The 23,264-nt window shown below is 45.3% G+C and overlaps 1 protein-coding gene across 1 annotated transcript; it reads right to left on the bottom strand.

Moving 5' to 3' along the window:
- Positions 1 to 6,922: 6,922 nt before the first annotated feature.
- Positions 6,923 to 11,089, bottom strand: TCF23 (transcription factor 23). The gene is made up of 3 exons (XM_010840618.1): positions 10,722 to 11,089; positions 9,776 to 10,018; positions 6,923 to 7,915 (listed from the first exon to the last, which is right to left on the bottom strand). Exons 1-3 carry the CDS (start codon positions 10,941 to 10,943, stop codon positions 7,736 to 7,738), a joined length of 645 nt encoding a protein of 214 aa, XP_010838920.1. The 5' UTR covers positions 10,944 to 11,089; the 3' UTR covers positions 6,923 to 7,735.
- Between the last annotated feature and the right edge of the window lie 12,175 nt (positions 11,090 to 23,264).

Raw genomic sequence — 23,264 nt, 5'->3', positions numbered from 1 at the left:
TGAAGAAAGCTGAGCGCCAAAGCACTGATGCTTTTGAACTGTGGTGTTGGAGAAGACTCTTGAGAGTCCCTTGGACTGCAAGGAGATCCAACCAGTCCATTCTAAAGGAGATCAGCCCTGGGTGTTCTTTGGAAGGAATGATGCTAAAGCTGAAACTCCAGTACTTTGGCCACCTCATGCAAAGAGCTGACTCATTGGAAAAGACTCTGATGCTGGGAGGAATTGGGGGCAGGAGGAGAAGGGGACGACAGAAGATGAGATGGCTGGATGGCATCACTGACTTGATGGACGTGAGTCTGAGTGAACTCTGGGAGTTGGTGATGGACAGGGAGTCCTGGCGTGCTGCAATTCATGGGGTCGCAAAGAGTCAGACATACCTGAGCGACTGAACTGAGCTGAACTGAACTGAGCTGAACTGAACTGAATTACTATTGAGGTGACACATCTTCAGTCACTTGGGTATCCTCTTTAGAAAGGTTTCTGATCATCTCTAGACCATTTACAATTGGGTGGTCAGTCTTTTTCTTATTGTACTATAGGATTTTTCAGTAAAAGTTCTTGATACAATTCTTCTAATCCTATATATTGAAAATATTCTCTCCCAGCCTGTGAACTTGCCTTTTTCACTCTCAGAGGCATCTTAAGACAAACAGATGTTCCTAATTTCATGTAGCATAATGCATCAATTTTTCCTTTAGAGTTAGTGCTGTCTGTGTCTTTTTAAAGGACATTCTTATTCTACGGTGATGAAAATGCTCTCTGATATTCTTCTTTTCTCTGCTTTCTGTCTCTTTGCCCATATATACTGAATTCTAGTTATTTCTTCAGATCTGTTCCTATTAGTTCCGTTTTCAGCAGTTTTGAATCATCTACTGGATTTCTAATTAAAATATTATATTTTTAATTTATAGAAATTCTATATTTTCCTCCAGTTCTGCCTGGTCATGTTTGCCAGCCTCATGTTCCTGCTTTGTCTTTTCAAAATCCTCTTTATTTCTTTATACATAACGTAAACATGTCTAACGTGCATTCTGCACCTGAATATCACAGTAAGCTGTGGCCACTGCAAGTGTGGTCCTACCACTTACAAGTTCAGGGCTTCTGCTCTCACTGCTTATGGCTCCGTGTTTCCTTCTGATTTTTATAATTGTTTGCTATGAGCTCACGTTTTTACCCATGGAACTCCTTCAGAGCCTGATTTAAAGTATGTTCTTCCAGAAAAGAATTGTACTTTCTTGTGCTTAGAAATACTTCTAAATTGAAATCACTTAAAATAGGGGTTTTTGGTTTCTCCCCCCAAATTTTAAGGGTTTGGAAATCTGTGGGAGACTCTCTCCCCCACTTCTACCCCAAGTCCAGTCCTATTTGGGCATGTATTCTTATCTCTCTTTTACTCACAAAGGATGTTGGCATTTGGGGATCCCAGGTTGATCACAGAGTCCTTGATCCAACTTCACACTTTGTATGGCCCCTGGGCTTTTGTCTCTCGTCCCTAGATTTGGCCTCTTAAAACCAGGAGCCTGCATATACCATCAGGGCTACCCTGGCTTCAGTGCTGGCCTACCAATTTTGGTTTTATACTTTGTTATTCCTTTCCCTCACTTTTCTGCCAGCCCAGCAATGCATTTTTAAACATTAAAAAATTGTTATCCATCATTCTGCGTGTTCTGTACCAGAAGGGATTTCCTGCACATTAGTCTACCATAATGTCAGCAATAGAAGCCCAATAATGTTTCTTAGAAAATATGGCACTCATGCAGGAGTCCCATAAAGCATATAATTTCTTTTCAGCAGTCAGTTAAGGATTTTTTACAAGCCCAAGTTTTCTCTCTCCTGATGTGTTTCTTCATATTCACTTAGGGTATCTCAGGAGAAATTCCTTCTGTAAATGCATGGTTGCCATAACTGAGAACAAATCGAATGAAAGCTCCCTAAGAATAGCAGTTATTGCACCAGGTAATGAGATGATCATCCAGGACCATATTAAGTTGGGAAAAACACTAAAAGCTATGGAAGAACTGATCAACCCAAATAATACCCTCCTGTCAAGATCAAAGCCATCTTCTTTCACAATTTTTCAATTTACAAAGAGCTTGGAGTTGTTTAAAATAGATGAGCTTCCTGTCTTGAGATGTAAATTTAAGCGGAGAAGTTCTGGTAAAGAAGCCAGCGGGTGGCTTCTGAACAATTCAAGTTCTGGCTTTATACAAAGATCATCCTTGAAATGCTTTAAAGAAAAAAAATTCTCTAGTAAAGGTGTGGTGGGCAGAAAGCCCAGCCAATCTTTGTGTCTCCTTAAGCCAGAAAAGACATTTTTCTCCTTCCTAAAAGAGCTTTAGGAGGACCAACTTAGGATTTTTACTGTTCCTGGGAGGCTGTGGATGGCTCTGGCTTCTTCTTCTTTTTTTTTTTTTTTTTTGGCTTCTTTTAATATGCAGGAGACTGGCTGCTTTTCATTCTAGGTCTTAAATAAGCTTGGTGTTAATAACATATCCCATCACTTCACTGGTAGTGTTTTTAACAGTTGGTTTCTTAAGAGGATTTGCAATATAAGGTTCTCTTCTAAAAGTGCCGCTGCCTTTCAAAAAGGGCTATCCAGTCTTCTCGCCCAACGCCCACCCCATGGCTCACATGTAACAGGAGCCCCATAAAAAGCTGTTAACTTTGGGCCCTGTTAGTCATCAAAATACAACCTAGGATTTCACAATTTTTTAGTACACTTTTTAAAATCTCATGTGGAGCTCCACCTTTCAAAGGCGCCAGGAAATATTCATTTTTGTAGGAACATACGAGAGGCCTGCCTGTCTGGGTTACTGACATATTTTATGACAACTTTCTGAGAGCAAAACAGGTCTGCCTTGGTCTGTCCTGTCCAGGGAAATGATGTTGGCAGCGTGTTGTTGCCAACAGATACCTGGTAAGACTGGTCAAGAAAGAACCTCCTTGGCCCGTTGGTGAAGTATCACCACATGTTTGAAGCACATTAAACCAGCCCTGGTGGGTGAAGGAAGAGGAGCTTTGCTGATCAGCACTTGCCACATCTGGCTGCCTTCCCAGCGTCAGGGCCAATGGCCTTTTGTGATGAGACATAGCCCTTCTCTGCAGGCTTGGCACGAACCCACACTTTGGGGATTAGAGCTGAGCTTTACTTCAGTTTCTGCTTCATGCTACTACCCTCATTCTCAGAGCACAGCACACCTTGACAGTTTTATATTCACATGGCTCCCTCTCTAAGCCCTATTCAAAGTTTGCATTTGTAGAGAGAGTGTACCTGTATTTTCTCCAAGACTCTGCTTGCCACCATGCAGTCAGCGGTGGTTTCTGGGATGTGTGACACAGAACCTATTTTCATCCAACTTGGACCCAACCCAGAGGTTTTGACCCACTGAAACCTTGATAGACCTGCTGGTATTTAGGCCAACCTGATTTACTCAACTTATTTTTCTCCTTCCAGCCTCCTTAATGTGGAGGAGTGTTCCTAATCTGATAATTTGTTATTTTCTTACAGGCTAAAAAACACCCAGCTTCTCATAGCTTCATAGCTTTTCCCCGTCATAGCTTCTCAGCTAATTCAATGGTCCTAGTTTCTGCTCTGTCCCCATGATCTCCCTGGTGGCTGCTGGCTTTTCCTCCATCTTTCCAGAGAAGATGAGCAGAGGGATGCTGAGGGGCAGCAGAGAAAAGGAGGCCATGGCTGTGCCTGAGGAAGGCCCGACCCAGCCGGGGATCAGCCCCACCTTCATCCTCCAGGAGACCTCACTGTGATCTTGACTCGGGACCCTCTGTCCACATTCTGCCAGGCACACCCTGCCCCCCATTACCTCAAGCCCCTTGTCTTGAAGGCCAGGACTGAATCACTGTGTCTGCCCCAGGCAGAAGGTAGAGTTGTCACATACAGGGTCAGGAGGATGAAGTGAGAGCTTTTCTTGACCATTGCCAATCTATTCTAGAGTAGAGATTCTAAGAATTTTTGGTCTTAGGATCCCATTACATTCTTTAAAACGTAGGACTCTGAGAAGCTTTTGCTGTGGGTAATTTCTATTGATATTTATCATATTAGAAATTAAAATAGACTTAAATATTTATTTAAAAATAACATCAATTAACCCACTATATGTGACTATACATACCATTTTTATGAAAAAGAATTATGTTCTGTATTGGAAAATATTTAATGAGAAGAGGGGCATTGTTTTACATTTTTGCAAATATCTTTAATGTCTATTGTAATTGAGAGCTGGATTCTCCTATCTGCTTCTACACTCCATCTGCTGTTGCAATATCCCATGTTGTTTGGCTTCTGGAAAATTCCATATACTCATGAGAGACTAGGAGTGAAAAAAGGCAAATCCCATCTTGTATTATGAAAATAATTTTGGCCACTTAGAGCATGGAATGGGTCTCAGGGACCCCCAGTGTTCCTAGACCAACACTTCACATATCTGTGATCAGGACCAAATTTTTTCTATAGAGGGCTAGAGTTCCTTCACAGGAACTCTAAATATTTTGGGCTTTTCTGTCTGTGGCAGCTATTCAACCCTGCCATTGTATCAGGAAAGTAGCCATAGATCGTATGTAAATAAATAGGTGTATCTGTTTTCCAATAACTTATTTACAAAATCTGGGCTTCCCAGATGGTGCCTGCCAATGCAGGAGACACAGGAGACTCAAGTTCAATCCCTGGGTTGGGAAGATCCCCTGAAGGAGGGCATGGCAACCCACTCCAGTATTCTTGCCTGGATAATCCCATGGACAGAGGAGTCTGACGGGCTATAGTCCATGGGGTCACAAAGAGTCAGACATGACTGAAGTGACTTAGCACAAAATCTGGGGCTGCATTTGGTTTGCAAGCCATAGATTGCCAACCTCTGCTCTCGAATACCAAAGTTGCAGGGGCCCTGGGTTTAGGGCTTGGGCCACACAAGGGAGAGGACATGCATCTTATCTATCAGGGCCATCTGACTCATCCTTGCACGGCTCCGTCCAGAGGAAGAGAAAGGGAATTTCTCAGACAAGACTAGATTCTGTTTCTAATCACTTAGTTCTCAGTTCAGTGAAATCCGCAGTCTCCACCTTAATATTTAGGTATCCCTTGGCCAGCTCTGCTTTTCCCAAAGCTCATCTAAGCCACTGCCCTCTAACTTTGTTGCCCCTCAGAAAGCACAGGCATATCACACATCAGGCCCCAGGGAAGCCGTCCTGGCCATCAATGCCCCACCCCTACGGTGAGTGGGCACCTGGGGATGGGGCAGGAGGTAAAAGACCCCCCAGTGGACCAGCATCCTTCTCACTCCTGATCCAGGACACCTGAGTGTCATTTTGTCATCTGGGCTCCTGTTTCCTTTTGGAGCTTCTTTCCCACATACCCTTTCCCCTAGGGTCTCCTAGTGAGAGGGTATTTTTCTTTCTCTGCTACAGAGGAAAAAGGGCCTACTCTTGGTTCTGGTTCATTTATGGGTCAAAGTTTCCAAGCTGACATCTCTTCTGGTTATTCCCATTCATCCCCTGGTCCTTTCCTTGGCAATGCCTGCCCTCTTGTACCCTTTTGCCTCCTGGTCTGGGCTGTGCTGGGTGCTGTCTGACTGGAGAAGGCTTTTGGAGCCCACAGGGCCTGTCTAGAGCACTAAGGAAAGCAGCTTTGCCTGGAAGGATCCCAAGACAGACTTAGCAACTCGTCATGATGGCACTTGCCCTCCCCAGCTCCCACCAGCTGCATCCCTCTCTGGCCCTCCTTGTCTTTTCTACCAGGGTAATGTGATCCTTCTGCCCACAAAAGATGTGACATTACAAGGCAAAGGCTGGATGTGAACTGGGTGGATGCAGCAAGCTCCAAACCCTGAGTTAGCAGAAGAAGCCCTATGCTATGGCAGATGGTGGGGGACAGGGACCCAACACACCCTCAAAGCCAGCTTTCCCAGCTTCATTCCCAGAGAGATGGTGTGCTACCAGCTCATGAAGAAATTCATCTGTTCCTCTTCCGATCATGCTCAAACTCAACAAGGAAGATACTGCTATTTGGCTTTAAAAATAGAACATTCAAGCTGGACTTTTATGGTCTTGTGAAGAACGCTGTGCTCGTGCCCACCCACACCTGGTCTCTGCCCTGCCTGGCCCCATCCAGCTGCCCAAAGCGGCTCTGCACAAGCTCTCCGGGCCCCTCAGCGGAGACTCGAGAGATTTACGAGTCTGGCCTTGGCCGAGGCCTTCTCCCCATGGCTCCCAGCCCCGGTCCAGCTGCTCTCCCACGTCTCACGCTGCCTCGGCTGGGACGTTCTGTGTCTCCTTTCCTGCTTCCGCCCCAGTCTGCTGAGTCACTCCCTCAGCCCCCTTTCTCCCGCTGTTCTAGCCAGCCCTGTGGAGGAATAGCCACTCCGCACACCAGGGCTCAGGCTCCTGGATGCTCCCAGGCAGTCGGAATCTCATTTGCTCTCACGGTGGCAACAGCGGCTTCTGTCTAAGGCTATCCATCCCTTTTGGGACTCTAGTTGGCCTGGTCCCTGCCTTTCCACTCCAAGGCACTGAAGTTTAACAAAAAGGTGGTTCCTTCTCTGTCTGGGCTTTAGGTGTCTGATCTGAAGCCACACCTAATCTGGAAAGTTCCTTTCTGTATGTATAGACTCTGTGATCTTTCCTCAAACAACTTCTACAGGGCCAGAGATAAATTCCATCAGAGCACTATCTGATTTCTGGCACCCCATGGCAGGACAGGGAGAGAGCCTGGGAGGGCAGTGCCTGTGGGGAGGAGCTGGCCAGAGAGAGCTCATTCGAAGACAGACTGTGGAAATAACTCGTGAGCCAGTGAGGCCTTCAGCCAAAATCATGGAAGGAACCTAGTGAACCTGGGCCTATCTTGGAGGTTAGGTGTCTAATACAATGGCAGATTGTCATTATTATCCCCTGGAAAAGATACACATTCTCCTTCTAAGGTCCTTCAAGGATGTAATTGAGTCTTCATACATAAGGCTTTAAGGTGTTGGGATGAAATTTCAAACCAGGCAGCTAGGACCACGTACAGATTTCTCTGCATCCTGGAATGTGAGCAATGTAAGCTTTCTGGCTTAACCTGTAAATATAACTCATATCAAGAAAAGAATGGAAGGCTGCAGGGCCCAGAGAGGGAGAAATAGTAGTGATGAGGGGCAGCTGGAGAGACCGTGATGCAGATACAAGACTCCTAAATTCCTCCCTGCCTCTGACATCAGGTGAGCATCTTGCAGTGCAAATAGCAAAGCACGTTCCCTTCTTCAGTGTCCCCTCTGTCTATATGACCCCGGCCCAGCTCTGTTTACACTCACAGCTGCCAAAAGCCAGTCTGGCCCCTGGTCTTCCCATCAGCCCCTGCAGCCTTTGCCAGCCTCGGCGGCTACCTCAGCCTCAGGTGCTACCTCTGTGCCATTGTCTTGCAATCTCCCAGGCTTTGTGGGAGGAACCTCAGGAGAGAAAAGCAAGGGACAATGCACGAATTCAACTTCCAACTCAATCAAACCCTTTCCTTGTAACTGCCACAAGGGAGCCCCTGGGGTGTCACCCGTGGGTGGCAAGCTGAGGCTCTATCTGCTCCTGGTCCTCCTGAGTACTCTCATCACAGAGGTGCCCACTGCTCTGCTGGGACCCAGAGCTGAGCCTGAATCAGATCCGATGGGTGAGAGACAGAATGAAGACAGGTGAGGCCTGGCAGAGAATCCAGGTCCCAAGGCTTGAGTCGCAGTCCAGGAGAAGGGGGTGACTGTGACGATCACTTGTCACTGGGTGCTGGTGACAGTGGCCTGGTGGAAAGAAGGGCATCTGGCTCTCCAGAGACCTGGGGCCCAGCCTCTGCCTCCTTTGTTCTTTGGCCCGAGTTGGAGGCTGTGGTAGAGTCAAGGCCAGAGCACCCCAGGCCTCCAGCGTAGAGACGAGATCGCATTGGCCACTTCTGCAAGACACAGGGAGGGCACGAGAGTCAAGCTCACTAGCAAAGCCCCTTGTAGCCCTTGGCACCCAAAACTAGGCCTTCCCTAGCCTCCCTCCCTGGGACCACCCCCTCCCACCACCACGACTGCACTGTGACAGTGGTCCTGGGCTCACCACCACTCCTGGCCTCATGCCTTCTCCTGACCACCTGAGCCTGGCTGAGAGGCACAGGAGGAGCTGTCTGAGGAGAGCAATGGCCACAAGAGGAAACCACCCCCACCGTGGTGGGGAGGGAGGTGGGCAGCTGCCAAGGGCTGGGTTGTTGGGAGGGCGGCCGAGTGGGGCAGGGAGAGGCTCCTCCTGACACTGAACAGTCCTGGCTCCTTCTCTCGCCCCGCGCCCGCCCAAGTGCCTGTGGCCGCACACATCAGTGCTGCCCACTCTCTCTAAAAGCAGCAGGCCTCTCAGGCCTGTCAGTCCTTGCAGCAGGCACGTGGGCAGTCCCAGAAAATGCCAGGTTGACTCTGCCCTAAGATCTGCCCTCCTCTTGACAGCCCTCTAACCCAGTGGTTGAGGGCCCCTGCTCCTGGGTAGCTACCCCACCCCACCAAGCTGCCAGGGTTCGAGCCCTAGCCGGGCTCTCGTGTATTCATTTTCCAACATATGTATCCATCACTGACTTCATGCAATGGCCTCCCCTCAGCTAAGGAATGACAGTGCCACCCAGGGACTCTGCACCAGGTGCCACCACTGGCATTTCAGAGTGACCCCTTTTTGTTTCAAATTCTTGCATTTTAGCTGTATTTACATCAAAAAAAAATATCTTAAGTCTCAAGACATTTCAGAACTAATGATGTTTAAGGGAGAGAGATGGTGACAAGTATCCTCCATAAAAATAAAGTTGCTATCCTCAGAGAGCAAAGATGACCCTTTATCACAGTTACACTCTGCAACTGGCAACTTACTCTGCACCCCCCACCCCATCTCCACCCCCGCAGCCTGCCTAGTGGCTATGAGCCCAGGGTCTAAAGTCAGACACTCTAGGGTTTAAACAGCATTCAGATACTTAACCTCCCTAAGCTTTGTTTTCCTTGTCTGTAAAGTAATTCTCAATTAAAAACAAACAAACAAACCTTCATATGGTTCCTGTGTGGATTAAAAGATGAAAATGCTCTAAAGCCCTTAGTCCAGCTCCTGGAATAACTTAACATAATGTTAACACAATGTTAACTGTTATTGCAATGATGATTATTATTAATCATACTTTTCCTTCATGATCTCATTTCATTCCCTGGAAGCGAAGTCAGACTCACATTATCTTCCTTTTTACGTATAATAAAATAGAAGTTCGGGAAAGGTAGGTGGCAGCCTGGTAAGTTCTGGATGCAGTATGCCCTCCTCCCTGATTTCCCAGCCCCTGCTGGTCCCCTACCCGGCTGGGTGGCTTCCAAAGTGATGTTTTCTTAGGCCAACCCCTCCTGAGACAGAAGTCCAGAGGTCACCAAGGCCCTGTATGGTGGCATGAAGGCCCTGGAATCTAGGAATCTCCCTAAAGTGTGGTTTTCTTCCCCAGACCCCAGCCCTGGAAACTGCCCACTTCGCTCCTCGACCACTAAGTGCCCCAGAGTCTTGGGGCCTCTTAAGAATTTCCCTCCCCTTGGAGGAACCACATTCTCATGAAGTCATTTCTAATCATCATCCCCACTGCATCCCATGAGAAACACAGGGTCAGCCCAGTCCCAAGAGCCTGCCTCAGCTTCTTTCCCTCTGAGAGAGCAGGAAGCAGCTGGTCCCAATGTCAGCTCTGCCCAAGGGATGGGGGCTGAGTCCAGGGTTCCCCATCCCAAACCCCCTTCCCCAAGGCCCCGGGCCTGCGACCTACCTTGAGAGGGTGCAAATAGCGGAGTCCACGCAGGAAAGGCGGCCAGGAGGGGCCGGGCATCTCTTGTCCAAGCGTGCGGGTGAGGTGGGCTATGTAGCTGGTGGCCAGCACCAGCACGTCCAACTTGGACAACTTGGTGTCAGGTGGCACGGCCGGCAGGGTGGCCTGCAGGGCCAGGAAGGCCTGGCGCAGCGTCCTCACCCGGCTCCGCTCCCGCGCAGCGTTCTCAGGACTGGCCTCGCTCTGCACAGAGGACCCCCATGAGTGGGTCTGACCGGACCCCCATCGCCCCGGGTGCTAAGTGTATCCTGGGGCAAGGTCTCCTGCCAGAGTAGTAGCAAGCCAATAGGCAGAGACTCAAGGGCCTCGTCCCCTCTTTGTCTGTTCTCTACCCAGCCCCACTTTACAGTGGAGGAAATGGAGAGAAGACCTTACCTGGGCTCAGAACTGTGAGTCCTGGCCTCTCCCACTCTCCACTGGGCCTCCCTTGGCTCTTGCTCCATTGACACCTAACTCTGAATCCTGCTTATCAGGATGCCCTGGGTCCACAGCAAGCACACAGCCCTGCCCTGCTCTGTAGGGCTGACCCTCGGCCCAGCCAGGTCCTGAGATGAGGACACGGCTGTGGTTAAGAGGAAAGGACAGCAAAGCCCGCTGGCCCTGCTGCTGATGGCTGCTCTGGGACCTTGGGAAGCACCTCACTCTTCTGGGTCTCAGTTTCCTCAAGAGAAGTCAGCTGGGCCAGCTCTCTGAGCCGCACTGTGGTGAAGGCTGTTCTGACTTGTCCCAACTACCCAAGCATGGAGCCCTGGAGCAGAAGTTGACCAGTGGCCCCTCTCTTGGGCAGGATATTAACCATGAATGAGACTCTGCCATCAGAGATGACATTGCAGCACCTCCCATGCCTGCCTCCCCCAGCTCCCTCTTCAGGCCCCGACTTTCTTACCCGACCCCGAGCCAGGCTCCTGGCCCTGGCTCCTCGAGGGTTCGGGGCTGTTCGGCTCCATCTTTGGTTGCTCCAGCTGGACTCTTCCCACAGGTCCTGCCCTCTCCTGCTCAGGCGGCTCCTCTTCCTCTCAGTGCCTGCTAACAACCTCGGTGTGGCCTTGGCCGGGCTCTGCCCCAGTCCTGGCATGGCCCGTGCCCCTCTGGCCTCCCTCTGTGACATGCCACACCCCTGAGGTGTGGTGGTGCAGCCTCCAGCTCCGGGATACAGTGCCCAAGGGAGCCCTTGGGCTCTCGCTAGCCGGGCAGGCTGGTCATCCAGCCAGCAACGTCTATATCTGAGGGAGCTGGCGCCAACTCAGTCCTGCTCGGTTCCTTGCTCTGGGAAAACCGCCCACCCGGCACAGCCCCCGCAAAAAGCCTCCTGACTGCCTCCCAACCGGCTGAGGGGTGGGGGTGCTGGGCGCGGGGAGTGGCCAAGCCCTGGGAGGAGGCCCCTGCCGAACAAGACAGGAGGACAGTGGGAAAGGAGCACCCTTCCCGAGCCCTGCCTGACGCCACCGGTGGTCCTGGGATAGACCTGCAGCTTCAGCTTTGGGGCTCAAGTCCATGCAAGGGCCCTGAACTCCCTTCCCAGTGCCAGAAGCCTGGTTGTGTACATCCCTGAAAGGACTTTCCCTCTCCTTTGCCTGTGAGCATGACCTTCTGGCCACAGGTCCTCCGCCCCCTACCCCAAGCTTGCCTCCTCTTTCCAACTCAGTACTGTAACTCTTACCTCTTTGTCCCCTGGAATACCCCCCTCCAGCTCTGCCAGGGGAAAAGCTACCCATCCTTTGGGTGTTGCCCAAAGGATTTCAACCCCACTGAACCCAAAGCCCACGTCTCCCTGTTTGATTGGTACCCCATTCTATGCACAGCCACACCCTGTTAGCTTCCTAAGGGTTCACTGTTCTAGATCAGTGCAGGCCAAGCACTGTGGTAAGTCCTTCACACGTATTATCTTATTTCTTAGATCAAGATCAACCTTTTAAGAAAAAAAGACTCTTACATCATCACTTTAAGAAGGGAACACTGAGGTATTCAGAAGTGAAATAACTTGTGCAATGTCAAACACTGAGCAAGTGATGGAGGTGATGAAAGCCCAGGAAGTCAAGTGGGACTTGGAATGCTGCCCCTCACCCTCTGCTGCTCTGCCTTGGGTGGATCACTCACATGTCTGTTTCCCTGTAAGACTTGAGGTCTTTGAAGGCAAGGACCAGGTTGTTTGCTGAGCTGCCTCAAATCCTTCATACAGCTGGTTAGGAGGGGACAAGCTAAAGGAACAGCCAGCCTGCCAGGGTCACCCCTGACCTTGAGTTACCACCCCTCCCTGCAGCAGAATCACTGCAAGTCCCTTATCCCCCAGTCTTAAATGCCAACAGAGACAGAATAAGTAGAAGGAAAGTATAGAGAGGACAGAGAAACAAAGGACAGACATTCAGCCAACCAGAGAAAGGAAAACAGAGGCGAAGTAGTACTGACTTGAATGTGCATCAGTAAAGAGGTGATGACATTGATTTAGGTATATTCATACTGTGGAATGATATGCAGTAATAAGAAGCAAACATGTGTATGCTGCTGCTGCTGCTAAGTTGCTTCAGTCGTGTCCGACTCTGTGCGACCCCATAGACGGCAGCCCACCAGGCTCCCCCATCCCTGGGATTCTCCAGGCAAGAACGCTGGAGTGGGTCGCCATTTGCTTCTCCAACACATGAAAGTGAAAAGTGAAAGTGAAGCCGCTCAGTCATGTCCGACTCTTATCAACCCCATGGACTGCAGCCCACCAGGCTCCTCGGTCCATGGGATTTTCCAGGCAAGAGTACTGGAGTGGGGTGCCATGTGTATAGTGACCTGAAAAATCTCTCCACAATACACAGTGAAGTGTCAAAACCTAGCTGTAGATCACTATGTACAATAAGATCCCAACTAGGCAGTTTGACTGTCTAAGAGCAACATCTGGCTCAGAAAATGGGAAAAACCTAAAGCCTAAAGTTTCAACAACTCCAACAGGGTGACCATCCTGTTCAGGGCTTGCAAGATGAGACTGATATGAAACATTTCTGTGCTTTACCTGAGAAATATACACGTTCTCAGGGGCATAAGAACCCTGCCTTATATAAGAACCTCTCTGCTATTGAAACTAAGGATCATCAGAAACTATTGTGGCAATCCTCTTTGGGGTCAAAGGTCATACCAATCTTGAAATACCTGTTCACTGTGCCCTCAGGACAGAAGAATGGCATTTGGATGGAAAAAGCAGTAACTGCATACTTTTCAGACATAACAGAACCATCTTGTGTTATACGTGTAGTTTCTCCAAAGTTATCAGATGCCAACCTTCAAGTGATGAACTAAGAATCAGTGGGACGCTCATCCCAAGACCCTCAGCCCTCAGTTTTGAAAAGCTCCCTACAGAGAACTCCACCGCCATAAACAGATAAATTGGGCATTCCAAATCTAACCATCCTTGAGATGAGGAGTGGCCCATAGAATGAGTAGGAAGTATTTTCAGACTTTCAGTTCAATATTGTCTTTCTCAGAAGGCATTCGGGTGTGGCTAAGGCAGGCCTCTCCCAAAAGCTTCCATCCAGAGCCCATCTGAAATGTAATCAGGTCAATGCCAAAGCCAGACTTCTAAGGGAACTCATGAAAGCCCTTGGCAGATGGTAAATGGTATGATCTCTCTCCCTCTGGAGGAACTTACCTATCAGGGAAGGAAGGAGCTCTGGCTCCAGCTTTTCTGAGTCAGGACACAGATAGGAAGGAAGAAAAAAAATTAAAACTACACCTGCAGCCACATGGAAAGAGATCTCCTTGTGCCCAAGTGCATTCCTACACTCTCAAGGAGCTCTTCTACCCATATGCTCAGTCCTCAGGACTGCTAAGTCATGGCCAGCTTAACCTGGGACTTCTCAGACTTTCACTTCAGGACTCAAGACTTTCAACTCACCTCAAGACTTTCACTTCTCAGATTTGCATCCTCAGCAGAGATGTTAGAAAGAAAAGGAAAACTTAAACAATGAAAAACAGTGTCCACAAAGCCCCAGGAGGTGAACCTAGACAGGGTAAGCCTCATGTACAGGGGTGGTGTTTCCCAGGTCAAAAGTCCAGGGGACGTTTCTATTGCTCCAGTGTCTTGCACAAGTTTCCTATCAGGCTGCAGACTCATCTACAGGGCACAGCTCAGGTTCATGCCATGCCTGGCTATCTCTGCTGGTACGGGACTCCCTGCATGCACCTGTGTGGACAGTCCTGTCAAGTACAGCTTTGTCCCAGTCTTGGGCTTCGTCCCTAACAGCCAGGCCATGGATATGGCAGGGCAGGTTCTGGCACATTGGTCCAAATGGGCTTCATGGAGAACACAGACGATGGGTAAAGGCACAGCTTCTGCCATGCGTTCTCTCTCTTTTTTAAAGTATTTTGTAATTTAATTTACTTATTTATTCTTGCCTTGCTTGATCTTCATTGCTGCATTGGCTTTTCTCTTGTTGCCATGAGTGGGAGCTACTCCCTAGCTGCTGTGCATGAGCATCTCATTGTGCTGGCTTCTCTTATGGTGGAGCATAGGCTCCAGAGCACAGGCGCAATAGTTGTGGTGCAGGGCTTACTGGCTCCGTGGCACGTGGAATCTTCCTGGACCAGGGATTGAACTTGTGTCTCCTGTATTGGCAGGTGGATTCTTCATCACTGAACCACCAAGGAAGTCAGTATTCTCTTTTGAGTTGGTCCGGGACATCTGTTTCTTGAGTAGGAAACAGGTAGGGTCCCAGGAACTGGTCTAATTAATGGAAGTCGGGCCTAATGGTTCCTATCTTGGCCTCTAGTACTGATGACAGATTCTCCTCTTCCTGGGCTTTGTTTCAGCACAGCACCACCAGCCTCCACTATTTCAGGCTGAGGATGAAGCCCCTTCACAGTCCACATTGGGACTGGCTCTGTCTACAGAGATGTGGAGAGGAAGTGGATATAGATGGAGTAGGATCATTTTCAACCAAGAACTTGAGCTCCACCTCCCAGGAGTTGTCATCTACACCTGGAACAATGACCTCTTGAATACTATTCATATTTGAGGTCCCTTTGAGAAAGAAGTACTCAGTAAGCTCAGAATCTATCTGCATGGCCAGGGGACCAGTGTGAAAGGACAAGAAGAGTAGCCTTCTCCCTCTCTTTCTGGAACAGTCACTTATATTTCTCTCAGTGCCTCAAGTGCTATAGAAATGACCTGGAAGTGTGATTACTTCCACTCCAAAGGAAAAATGCACTTTTATTCTTTTTCAATCTTATGTCTCCAGATATATTCCCATTTATTTTTGTTTTGTATTTTATTTGCACCCAACTCTTTTTTCTCTTGGTGCCACTCAGCATTAGGGATCTTAGATCCCCCAACCAGGTATTGAACCCACGCCCCTGCAGTGGAAGTGTGGATTCCTAACCACTGGACTCCAGGGAATTCCCACACACAACTCTTTTTGTGTTCTTGATCAGTGTTGCTGGAAATATGCCTAGATTATCAACCTGCTCAAAGATCAGCCTTTGTTTTGTTTTTTAATATTCTGTATCTTTAAAAATTATTATAAAATGTACCACCTTGACTATTTTTAAGTATACAGTTCAGTGGCAATAAGTATATTCCCTTTCTTGTGCAAACATCACTGCCATCCATCCCCAGAGCATTTTGCATATTGCAAAACTGAAATTCCATACTTATTAAACAATAATTCTCCATTTTCCCTACTCCTAACACCTCTGAACTTTCTGTGTCTGAGAATCTGGCTACTCTGAGTCCCTCATATGAGTAGAATCATGCAATATTTGTCCTTTTGTGAAACAATATTCCATTGTATGCATTTATCACATTTTGTTTATCCATTTATGTGTCAATGGACATTGGGTTATTTACACCTTTGGGCTATTGTGAACAATGCTACTAAGAACATTAGTGTACAAGTATCTTTTTGAGATCCTGCTTTTGATTTTGGGGGTATTTACCCAGAAGTGAACTTGCTGGATCATATGATAATTTTATTTTTAATATTTTGTGGAACAACCATACTGTTTTTTATAGTAGCTGCATCATTTTACATTACCACCAGCAGTGCACAAGAGTTCTGATTTCTCCACATCCTCTGCAACACTTATTTTCTGTCTTGTTTTGTTTTATAATTGCCATCTTAATGAATGTGAATCCCTATTCTTTTAAAGTCTCCATTTCACTAATTTTTAGCCTTATTTTTATTTTCTTCTGTCTCATGTCTTCCATTTTGCCTTAGTGGTCATTTTCCAACTTCAGGAGAAGAAAGCTGGGTTGGTTTGTCTTTAAAGTTCACTGTGATTTGCTAAATGATAAGAGGAACAAAAGAACAAGACTTAATTATTGTAAACATAGCTTCGCACCTAATAACACAGCCTCAAAAAGACATAAAGCAACAACTGACAGAAATGCAAGGAGAAATATATAAATCAACAGTTATGGTTGATTTTAATACATCTCATGAGAAATCTGGGCTGGATGAAGCACAAGCTAGAATGAAGATTGCCGGGAGAAATATCAATAACCTCAGATATGCAGATAACACCACCCTTATGGCAGAAAGCGAAGAGAAACTAGAGTTTCTTGATAAAAGTGAAAGAGGAGAGTGAAAAAGCTGGTTTACAGTTCAACATTCAAAAAAAGAAGATCATGGCGTCTGGTCCCATCACTTCACGGCAAATAGATAGGGAAACAAGGAAACCATGATAGACTTTCTTTTCTTGGGCTCCAAAATCACTGCAGATGGTGACTGCAGCCATGAAATTAAAAGACACTGCTCCTTGAAAGAAAAGCTATGACCAACCTAGACAGCATATTAAAAAGCAGAGACATTACTTTGCCAACAAAGGTCCATCTAGTCAAAGCTATGGTTTTTTCCAGTAGTCATGTATGGATGTGAGAATTGGACCATAAAGAAGGCTGAGCACTGAAGAACTGATGCTTTTGAACTGTGGTGTTGAAGAAGACTCTTGAGAGTCCCTTGGACTGCAAGGAGATCCAACCAGTCAATCCTAAAGGAAATCAGTCCTGAATATTCACTTGAAGGACTGTTGCTGAAGCTGAAGCTCCAATACTTTGGCCACCTGATGTGAAGAACAGACTCACTGGAAAAGATCCTGATGCTGGGGAAGATTGAGGGCAGGAGGAGAAGGGGATGACAGAGGTTGAGATGGTTGGATGGCATCACCGACTCAATGGACATGAGTTTGAGCAAGCTCCAGGAGTTGGTGATGGACAGGGAGGCCTGGTGTGCTGCAGTCCATGGGGTCACAAAGAGTTGGACACAACTGAGCAACTGAACTGAACTGAACCAAACTTAACACATCTCTTTTAGAAAATGATAGATTAGAGATACATAAGCAGAGACACTGAATTATAATTGGTAAACTCAAATATTAGATATATCAAAAAATAGAGGACAAACACTGGACATTCCTGGAGAGAGTAAAAATAGGGTATCAAGGCCAACTTATAAATTTTACTCTGTATATGTATGCATTGTTTGGATTTTTTAATAATGGAATTTATCTGTGCATTGTTTACTTCAAAGAACAAGAAGAGCTAAAAGGCAAACAAGCCTTTGGTTCAGCTGGCTGGTTCAGGTATTTCCACCACAGTACTGTCAAAGTCTTGTTGAAATCAATGTATAAGGGGATAATTATAATTCCTAGGCTAGAAAACTCATTTACAAAGTAGGAAATAAGAGCAATGTGCTATGTAGCACAGGGAACCCAGTCTGGTGCTCTGTGATGACCTGGGGGGATGGGATGAGGGGAGGGGAGGGAGGCTAGGATGGAAGGGATGAATGTATAATTATGGCTGATTTGCATTGTTGTGTGGCAAAAAACCAACATAACATTGTAAAAAAAATTTTTAATGTAAATAACTAAAATGAGCATACACAAAAAGAGTAATGTGGGAAATTTTATGTAAGTAACTAAAGACTATATATTTTTTTCGAACTCTAGAAGCTTACTCTTTGGAAGGAAAGTTATGACCAACCTAGATAGCATATTGCAAAGCAGAGACATTACTTTGCCAACAAAGGTCCATCTAGTCAAGGCTATGGTTTTTCCAGTGGTCATGTATGGATGTGAGAGTTTGACTGTGAAGAAAGCTGAGCACCAAAGAATTGATGTTTTTGAACTGTGGTGTTGGAGAAGACCCTTGAGAGTCCCTTGGACTGCAAGGAGATCCAACCAGTCCATTCTGAAGGAGATCAGCCCTGGGATTTCTTTGGAAGGAATGATGGTAAAGCTGAAACTCCAGCACTTTGGCCACCTCATGCAAAGAGTTGACTCATTGGAAAAGACTCTGCTGCTGGGAGGGATTGGGGGCAGGAGGAGAAGGGGACGACAGAGGATGAAATGGCTGGATGGCATCACTGACTCGATGGACGTGAGTCTGAGTTGGTGATGGACAGGGAGGCTTGGCGTGCTGCGATTCATGGGGTCGCAAAGAGTCGGACACAACTGAGAGACTGAACTGAACTGAACTGAAAGACTATATTTAGATACAAACAAGCACTCGAGGATAAGGCAAATCACGTTGCTGAATTACAAGAGCAACTCACAGAGGGTCAGAACACAGGAGTGCAAATTATAGTTCCCACTTGCCAAGTCTCCACAGCCGCTAGTTTGAGAGAATATATCGATCAGCTTTGGAAGAGCAAGAAAAGAAGAATCATAGAGACAAATCTGATAATACTCATGCCAGCACTGGCCAGAAAAGATAATGCTTTGCTCAGCAGACTTTAAGTATTTCTGTTGAGATAAATGAAACTAACCTCTTAGCTTGGTGTTATCAGGCAATCAATTAATTAGTTTGCCCAACTTTCCTGGTTCTGAGACCATGCATCAAGCCTCTTCCTGACCACCAGGCAGTTCTGTCTGCATGATTTGAGAGAATCGGTGATGTTGAAAGCAGTATGTCAATCCCTGCAACTATGATTTCTCATGGTAAATTAATTATGTGGATTCTGATTACTTTTTGACTTCCCAAATAGACTATAAAGGGAGAATATGTGAATTATTTCCTGCCCATGTGAGCTATTTTTTTAGGGTAAATTTATAAATTGGCATTCTGGCACTTACCTCAGGCTGTGTGTTTCAGTTGGCAGGGTCAAGAGCTCATTTCTTATCCTGGAAAGTGAGAGTTCAGATATAACTGCCCTCCTTGATGACACAATATATATGCCACTTCTAGAAGGCAACTCTCTAAAGAAGGCTTGCTTCTGAGAGCGAGAGTCCTTAGAACCTCACTGAAGCCTGCAGTCCCTCCTTTCATGGGCAAATTCATGGAAAAGCTCATGCCTGGTCTATCAATCTATCTTAAATTTATAGTATTCAACAATTGAGCTTCCCAGGTGGCTCAGTGGTAAAGAATCCACCTGCCAAGCAGGAGATGCAAGTTCGATACCTGAGTCAGGAAGATCTCCTGGAGAAGGAAATGGCAACCCATTCCAGTATTCTTACCTGGGAAATCCCATGGACAGAGGACCCTGGCAGGCTATAGTCCATGGGGTCACAAAAGTGTCAGACACAACTCAGTGAGTAAACAGCAGCATTCAACAATTAGGCAGAAAAATCAATAAGGATACAGAAGACTCGAGCAACACAATAAACTAAATAAACCTAACAGGCAATTAAAAAAAAACTTAACAGGCATCAAAGAACACTCAACAACAACAGATAAACAGTATTCCAAAGTGTTCATGGAACATTCTCCAGAACAGAACATATGTTAGGGCATAAAACTAGCCTCGGTAGATTTAAAAAGATAAAAATCCGACAAAGTAGGCTGCTGCCAGTGCCCCGGTCCCCACAGAAAGCCACTGCCGACCCCACCTCCTCAGGAGACCCTCCGACACTAGCAGTGACAATCAGATCAGATCAGATCAGTCGCTCAGTCGTGTCCGACTCTTTGCAACCCCATGAATCGCAGCACGCCAGGCCTCCCTGGCCATCATCAACTCCCGGAGTTCACTCAGACTCACGTCCATTGAGTCAGTCATGCCATCCAGCCATCTCATCCTCTGTAGTCCCCTTCTCCTCCTGCCCCCAATCCCTCCCAGCATCAGAGTCTTTTCCAATGAGTCAACTCTTTGCATGAGGTAGCCAAAGTGCTGGAGTTTCAGCTTTAGCATCAGTCCTTCCAAAGAACACCCAGGACTGATCTCCTTCAAAATAGACTGGTTGGATCTCCTTGCAGTCCAAGGGACTCTCAAGAGTCTTCTCCAACACCACAGTTCAAAAGCATCAATTCTTCGGTGCTATGGACACCTGTATTCTCCTGGGAGTGTTCCTGAATATCAGTATACCTACATTTTTTGAGCTTTTTGTGGAAACTGTCTACCCAGTTCCAGAAGGAATTACTTGTGGAGTTGTCACTTAAGTAATACATTCATGGGAGTATCTTGTTTTTTCTCACATTTTATCACACGGAGTTGTCTTGGTTCAACTGGTGCCTTCCCGTGTCCTGTTTGCTCAATCGCCTCTTCATTCTGTGCTTCAGGGAATGCTATGATAGACTCTATCTTGATACAGTTGTCTCAGTTTAATAGCACAGACTTGAAGGAGTTTAAAGAGACTAGAAATCAATACTGCACACTACACATTTGCTTGGAATTGCACAGGAGAAAAAAAAAGAAGAGAAAAACTTCATTCAGAGGTTTTGTTAGGTTACAGATGATCACATTAATTTAATTACTACTAGATAATAATAACATGGAACTTGAGTGATAATAGTGGATTTAAAACTAAAAAAAAAAATCCAAAAATAGATATGCAAAAAGCAACAAAGGTTTACTGTATAGCACAGGGAACTTGTAATAATCTATAATGGAAAATAATTTCAAAAATAATATATGTGTATATGTATAACTGAATCACATACACAAAAAAGAATTCTACTTTTTGAAATTTTGTAATGTTTATCTTTTGGCCAGCTTTTCTAAATGTCCTATGGACATCTAATAACAATGCATGAGATACAAAATTTTAAATAGATTTGTGTAGGATATAAGATGAATATATATTAATTAAATATAAATCTATTTAAATTATTAATGACATCATTCAAGATGCTATTCTTATTTTTTCTCCACTTTATAAAATATTCTCAGAGAAATATTAATATATCTATGCATGATTACATGTTTTTTCCTTATATTTCTTCTGATTTTTTGCTTTATGTATCTTTGTTTCTTTATTGTTAGGTGTCTAATGGTTTATGACGTCTATCTTCTTTGTGAATTATACCTTTTATCATTAAAAATATTCATCTTTGTTTCATTTAAAATAAATAAATAAATAAAATCCTACAAAGTATGTTCTCCAACCACAATGGAATATAAATCAATAATAGAATAAATCTAGCAAATTCACAAATATGTAGAAATTAAATAACATACTTCTAAATAATCAGTAAGTCAAAGAAGAAATTGCAAGCAAAAGTATAAATTATTTTGAGATTAATGAAAAAGAAAAAACAACACACTAAAACTTATGGGATGCAGCTAAAGCAGTGGGGAAAAGGGAGAATTTATAGCTGTAAATGTCTACATTTTAAAAAGAAGAAAAATCTCAAACTAATGATCTAATCACATTTTAGGAAACCAGAAAGGGAAGAACAAACTAAGCTCAAAGCAAGTAGAAGAAAAGACATAATAAGGATCAGAACAAAAGCAAATGAAATAGACAGAAAAATAATGGAGAAAATGAAAAAAAAAACTGGTTCTTTAAAAAGAACAACAAAATCAGCAAAACTTTATCTAGACTGACCAAGAATAAAAAAGAGGGCTCTCCATAAGATCAGGGAGAAGAAAAGGATATCTGCTCTCATCAATTCTATTCAATGTCGTTCTGCAGATTCTAGCAAGGCAACTAGTCAAGATTTGGGCAGGCAGGGTAATGCCTTCCCCAAAGGTCCGTTTTTTAATCCCTGTAACCAGTGCAAATGCTAGGCTACCTGGGAAGGGGAAATTAAGATTGCTAATCTGCTGATTTTAAAATAGATTATCCTGGATTATCCAGCTGGGCCCAATGGAATCACACAGGTATTTATAAATTGAAAAGAGAGGCGGAGGAGTTCAGAGTCAGAAGAAGGGTCATGGAGGGCTTCCCTGGTGGCTCAGTAGCAAAGAATCTGCCAACCAACGCAGGAGACACAGGTTCCATCCCTGGTCCAGAAAGATCCCACATGCCATGGAGCAACTAAGCCTCTGTGCCACAACTATTGAGCTTGTGCTTCAGAGCCCAGGAAGCCACAACTACTGAGCCCACGTGCCCTAGAGCCCATGCTCTGCAGCAAGAGAAGCCATTGCAATGAGAAGCCCATGTACTGCGACTAGAAAGTAGCCCCTGCTCACTGCAACTGGAGAAAAGCCCTTGCAGCCACAAAGACCCAGCACAGCCAAAAATAAATACATAAATATATATATATATATATATATATATAAATAAAGAATGGTCATGGAGATACGACAGTGCTGGCTTTGAAGAGGAGAGGGAATTTGGGCAACCTCTAGAAGCTGGAAGAAGAAACAAGAAAATGGGCTCCCCTGAGAGCCTCCAGAAAGGAATACAGCCCTGCCAACATCTTGACTTTAGCCCAGTTAGACTCACATTGGACTTCTAATCTGTAAGACTATGAGGTAATATATTTCTGTTGTTTGAAGAAGCTAAGTATGAGGTAACTTGTTACAGGAACAATAGGAAACTGGAACAATGGTCAACAGATTTTTGACAAGGATACTAAGACAATTCACTGGAGAAAGAATAGACTTTTCAACAGTGTTGGGACAATTCTTTGGCATAAGAATGAAGTTGGGCCCCTACCTTGAAACACATACAAAAATTAACTCAAAGTGGATCATAGATCTAAATTTAACAGGTAAATCTATAAACGTCTTGGAAGAAAACAATAAATTTTTATGACCCTGGGTTAGGCAATGTCTTAGGTAAGATACCTAAAGGAAGCAAGGAAAGAAAAAAATAGATAAATTGGACTCTAATTTAAAAGATTTCATGAATCAAAGGAGACCATCAAGAAATTAAAAAGATTATCCAGAGAATAGAAGAAAATATTCGCAAATCATGTATCTGATAAGAGACTTGTATACCCAGATAAGAGACTTCTTTATCCAAAATATATAAAGTGTTAGTTGCTCAGTCACGTCTGACTCTTTGTGACCCCGTGGACTGTAGCCCACCAGGCTCCTCTGACCATGGAATTCTCCAGGAAAGAATACTAGAATGGGTATCCATTCCCTTAAGAACACTAAAAATTCAACAATACGAACACAAAAAAACCTAATTAAAATAAGGGCCAAAGATTTGAATAGATATTTCTCCTAAGAAGATAAACAAATAGCCAATAAGCACATAAAAAATGCTTATCATCATTAGTCATTCAGTTCAGCTCAGTTCAGTCGCTCAGGTATGTCTGACTCTTTGCGACCCCATGAATTGCAGC

The sequence above is a fragment of the Bison bison genome, unplaced genomic scaffold (genome assembly GCF_000754665.1).
Source record: "Bison bison bison isolate TAMUID 2011002044 unplaced genomic scaffold, Bison_UMD1.0 scf7180017864145, whole genome shotgun sequence".
NCBI classification, from domain to species: Eukaryota; Metazoa; Chordata; class Mammalia; order Artiodactyla; family Bovidae; genus Bison; species Bison bison.
The sequence above is the reverse complement of the archived record's forward strand: the minus strand, read 5'-3'. Positions and strand labels throughout refer to the sequence as shown.

Coding starts and splice junctions, on each gene's coding strand:
- TCF23 (XM_010840618.1), bottom strand. CDS start 10,943: ATGTCACAGAGGGAGGCCAGAGGGGCACGGGCCATGCCAGGACTGGGG. Junction 10,019..10,721: donor GGAGCCTGGCTCGGGGTCGG/GTAAGAAAGTCG, acceptor TCCTCTGTGCAG/AGCGAGGCCAGTCCTGAGAA. Junction 7,916..9,775: donor GCTATTTGCACCCTCTCAAG/GTAGGTCGCAGG, acceptor TGTGTCTTGCAG/AAGTGGCCAATGCGATCTCG.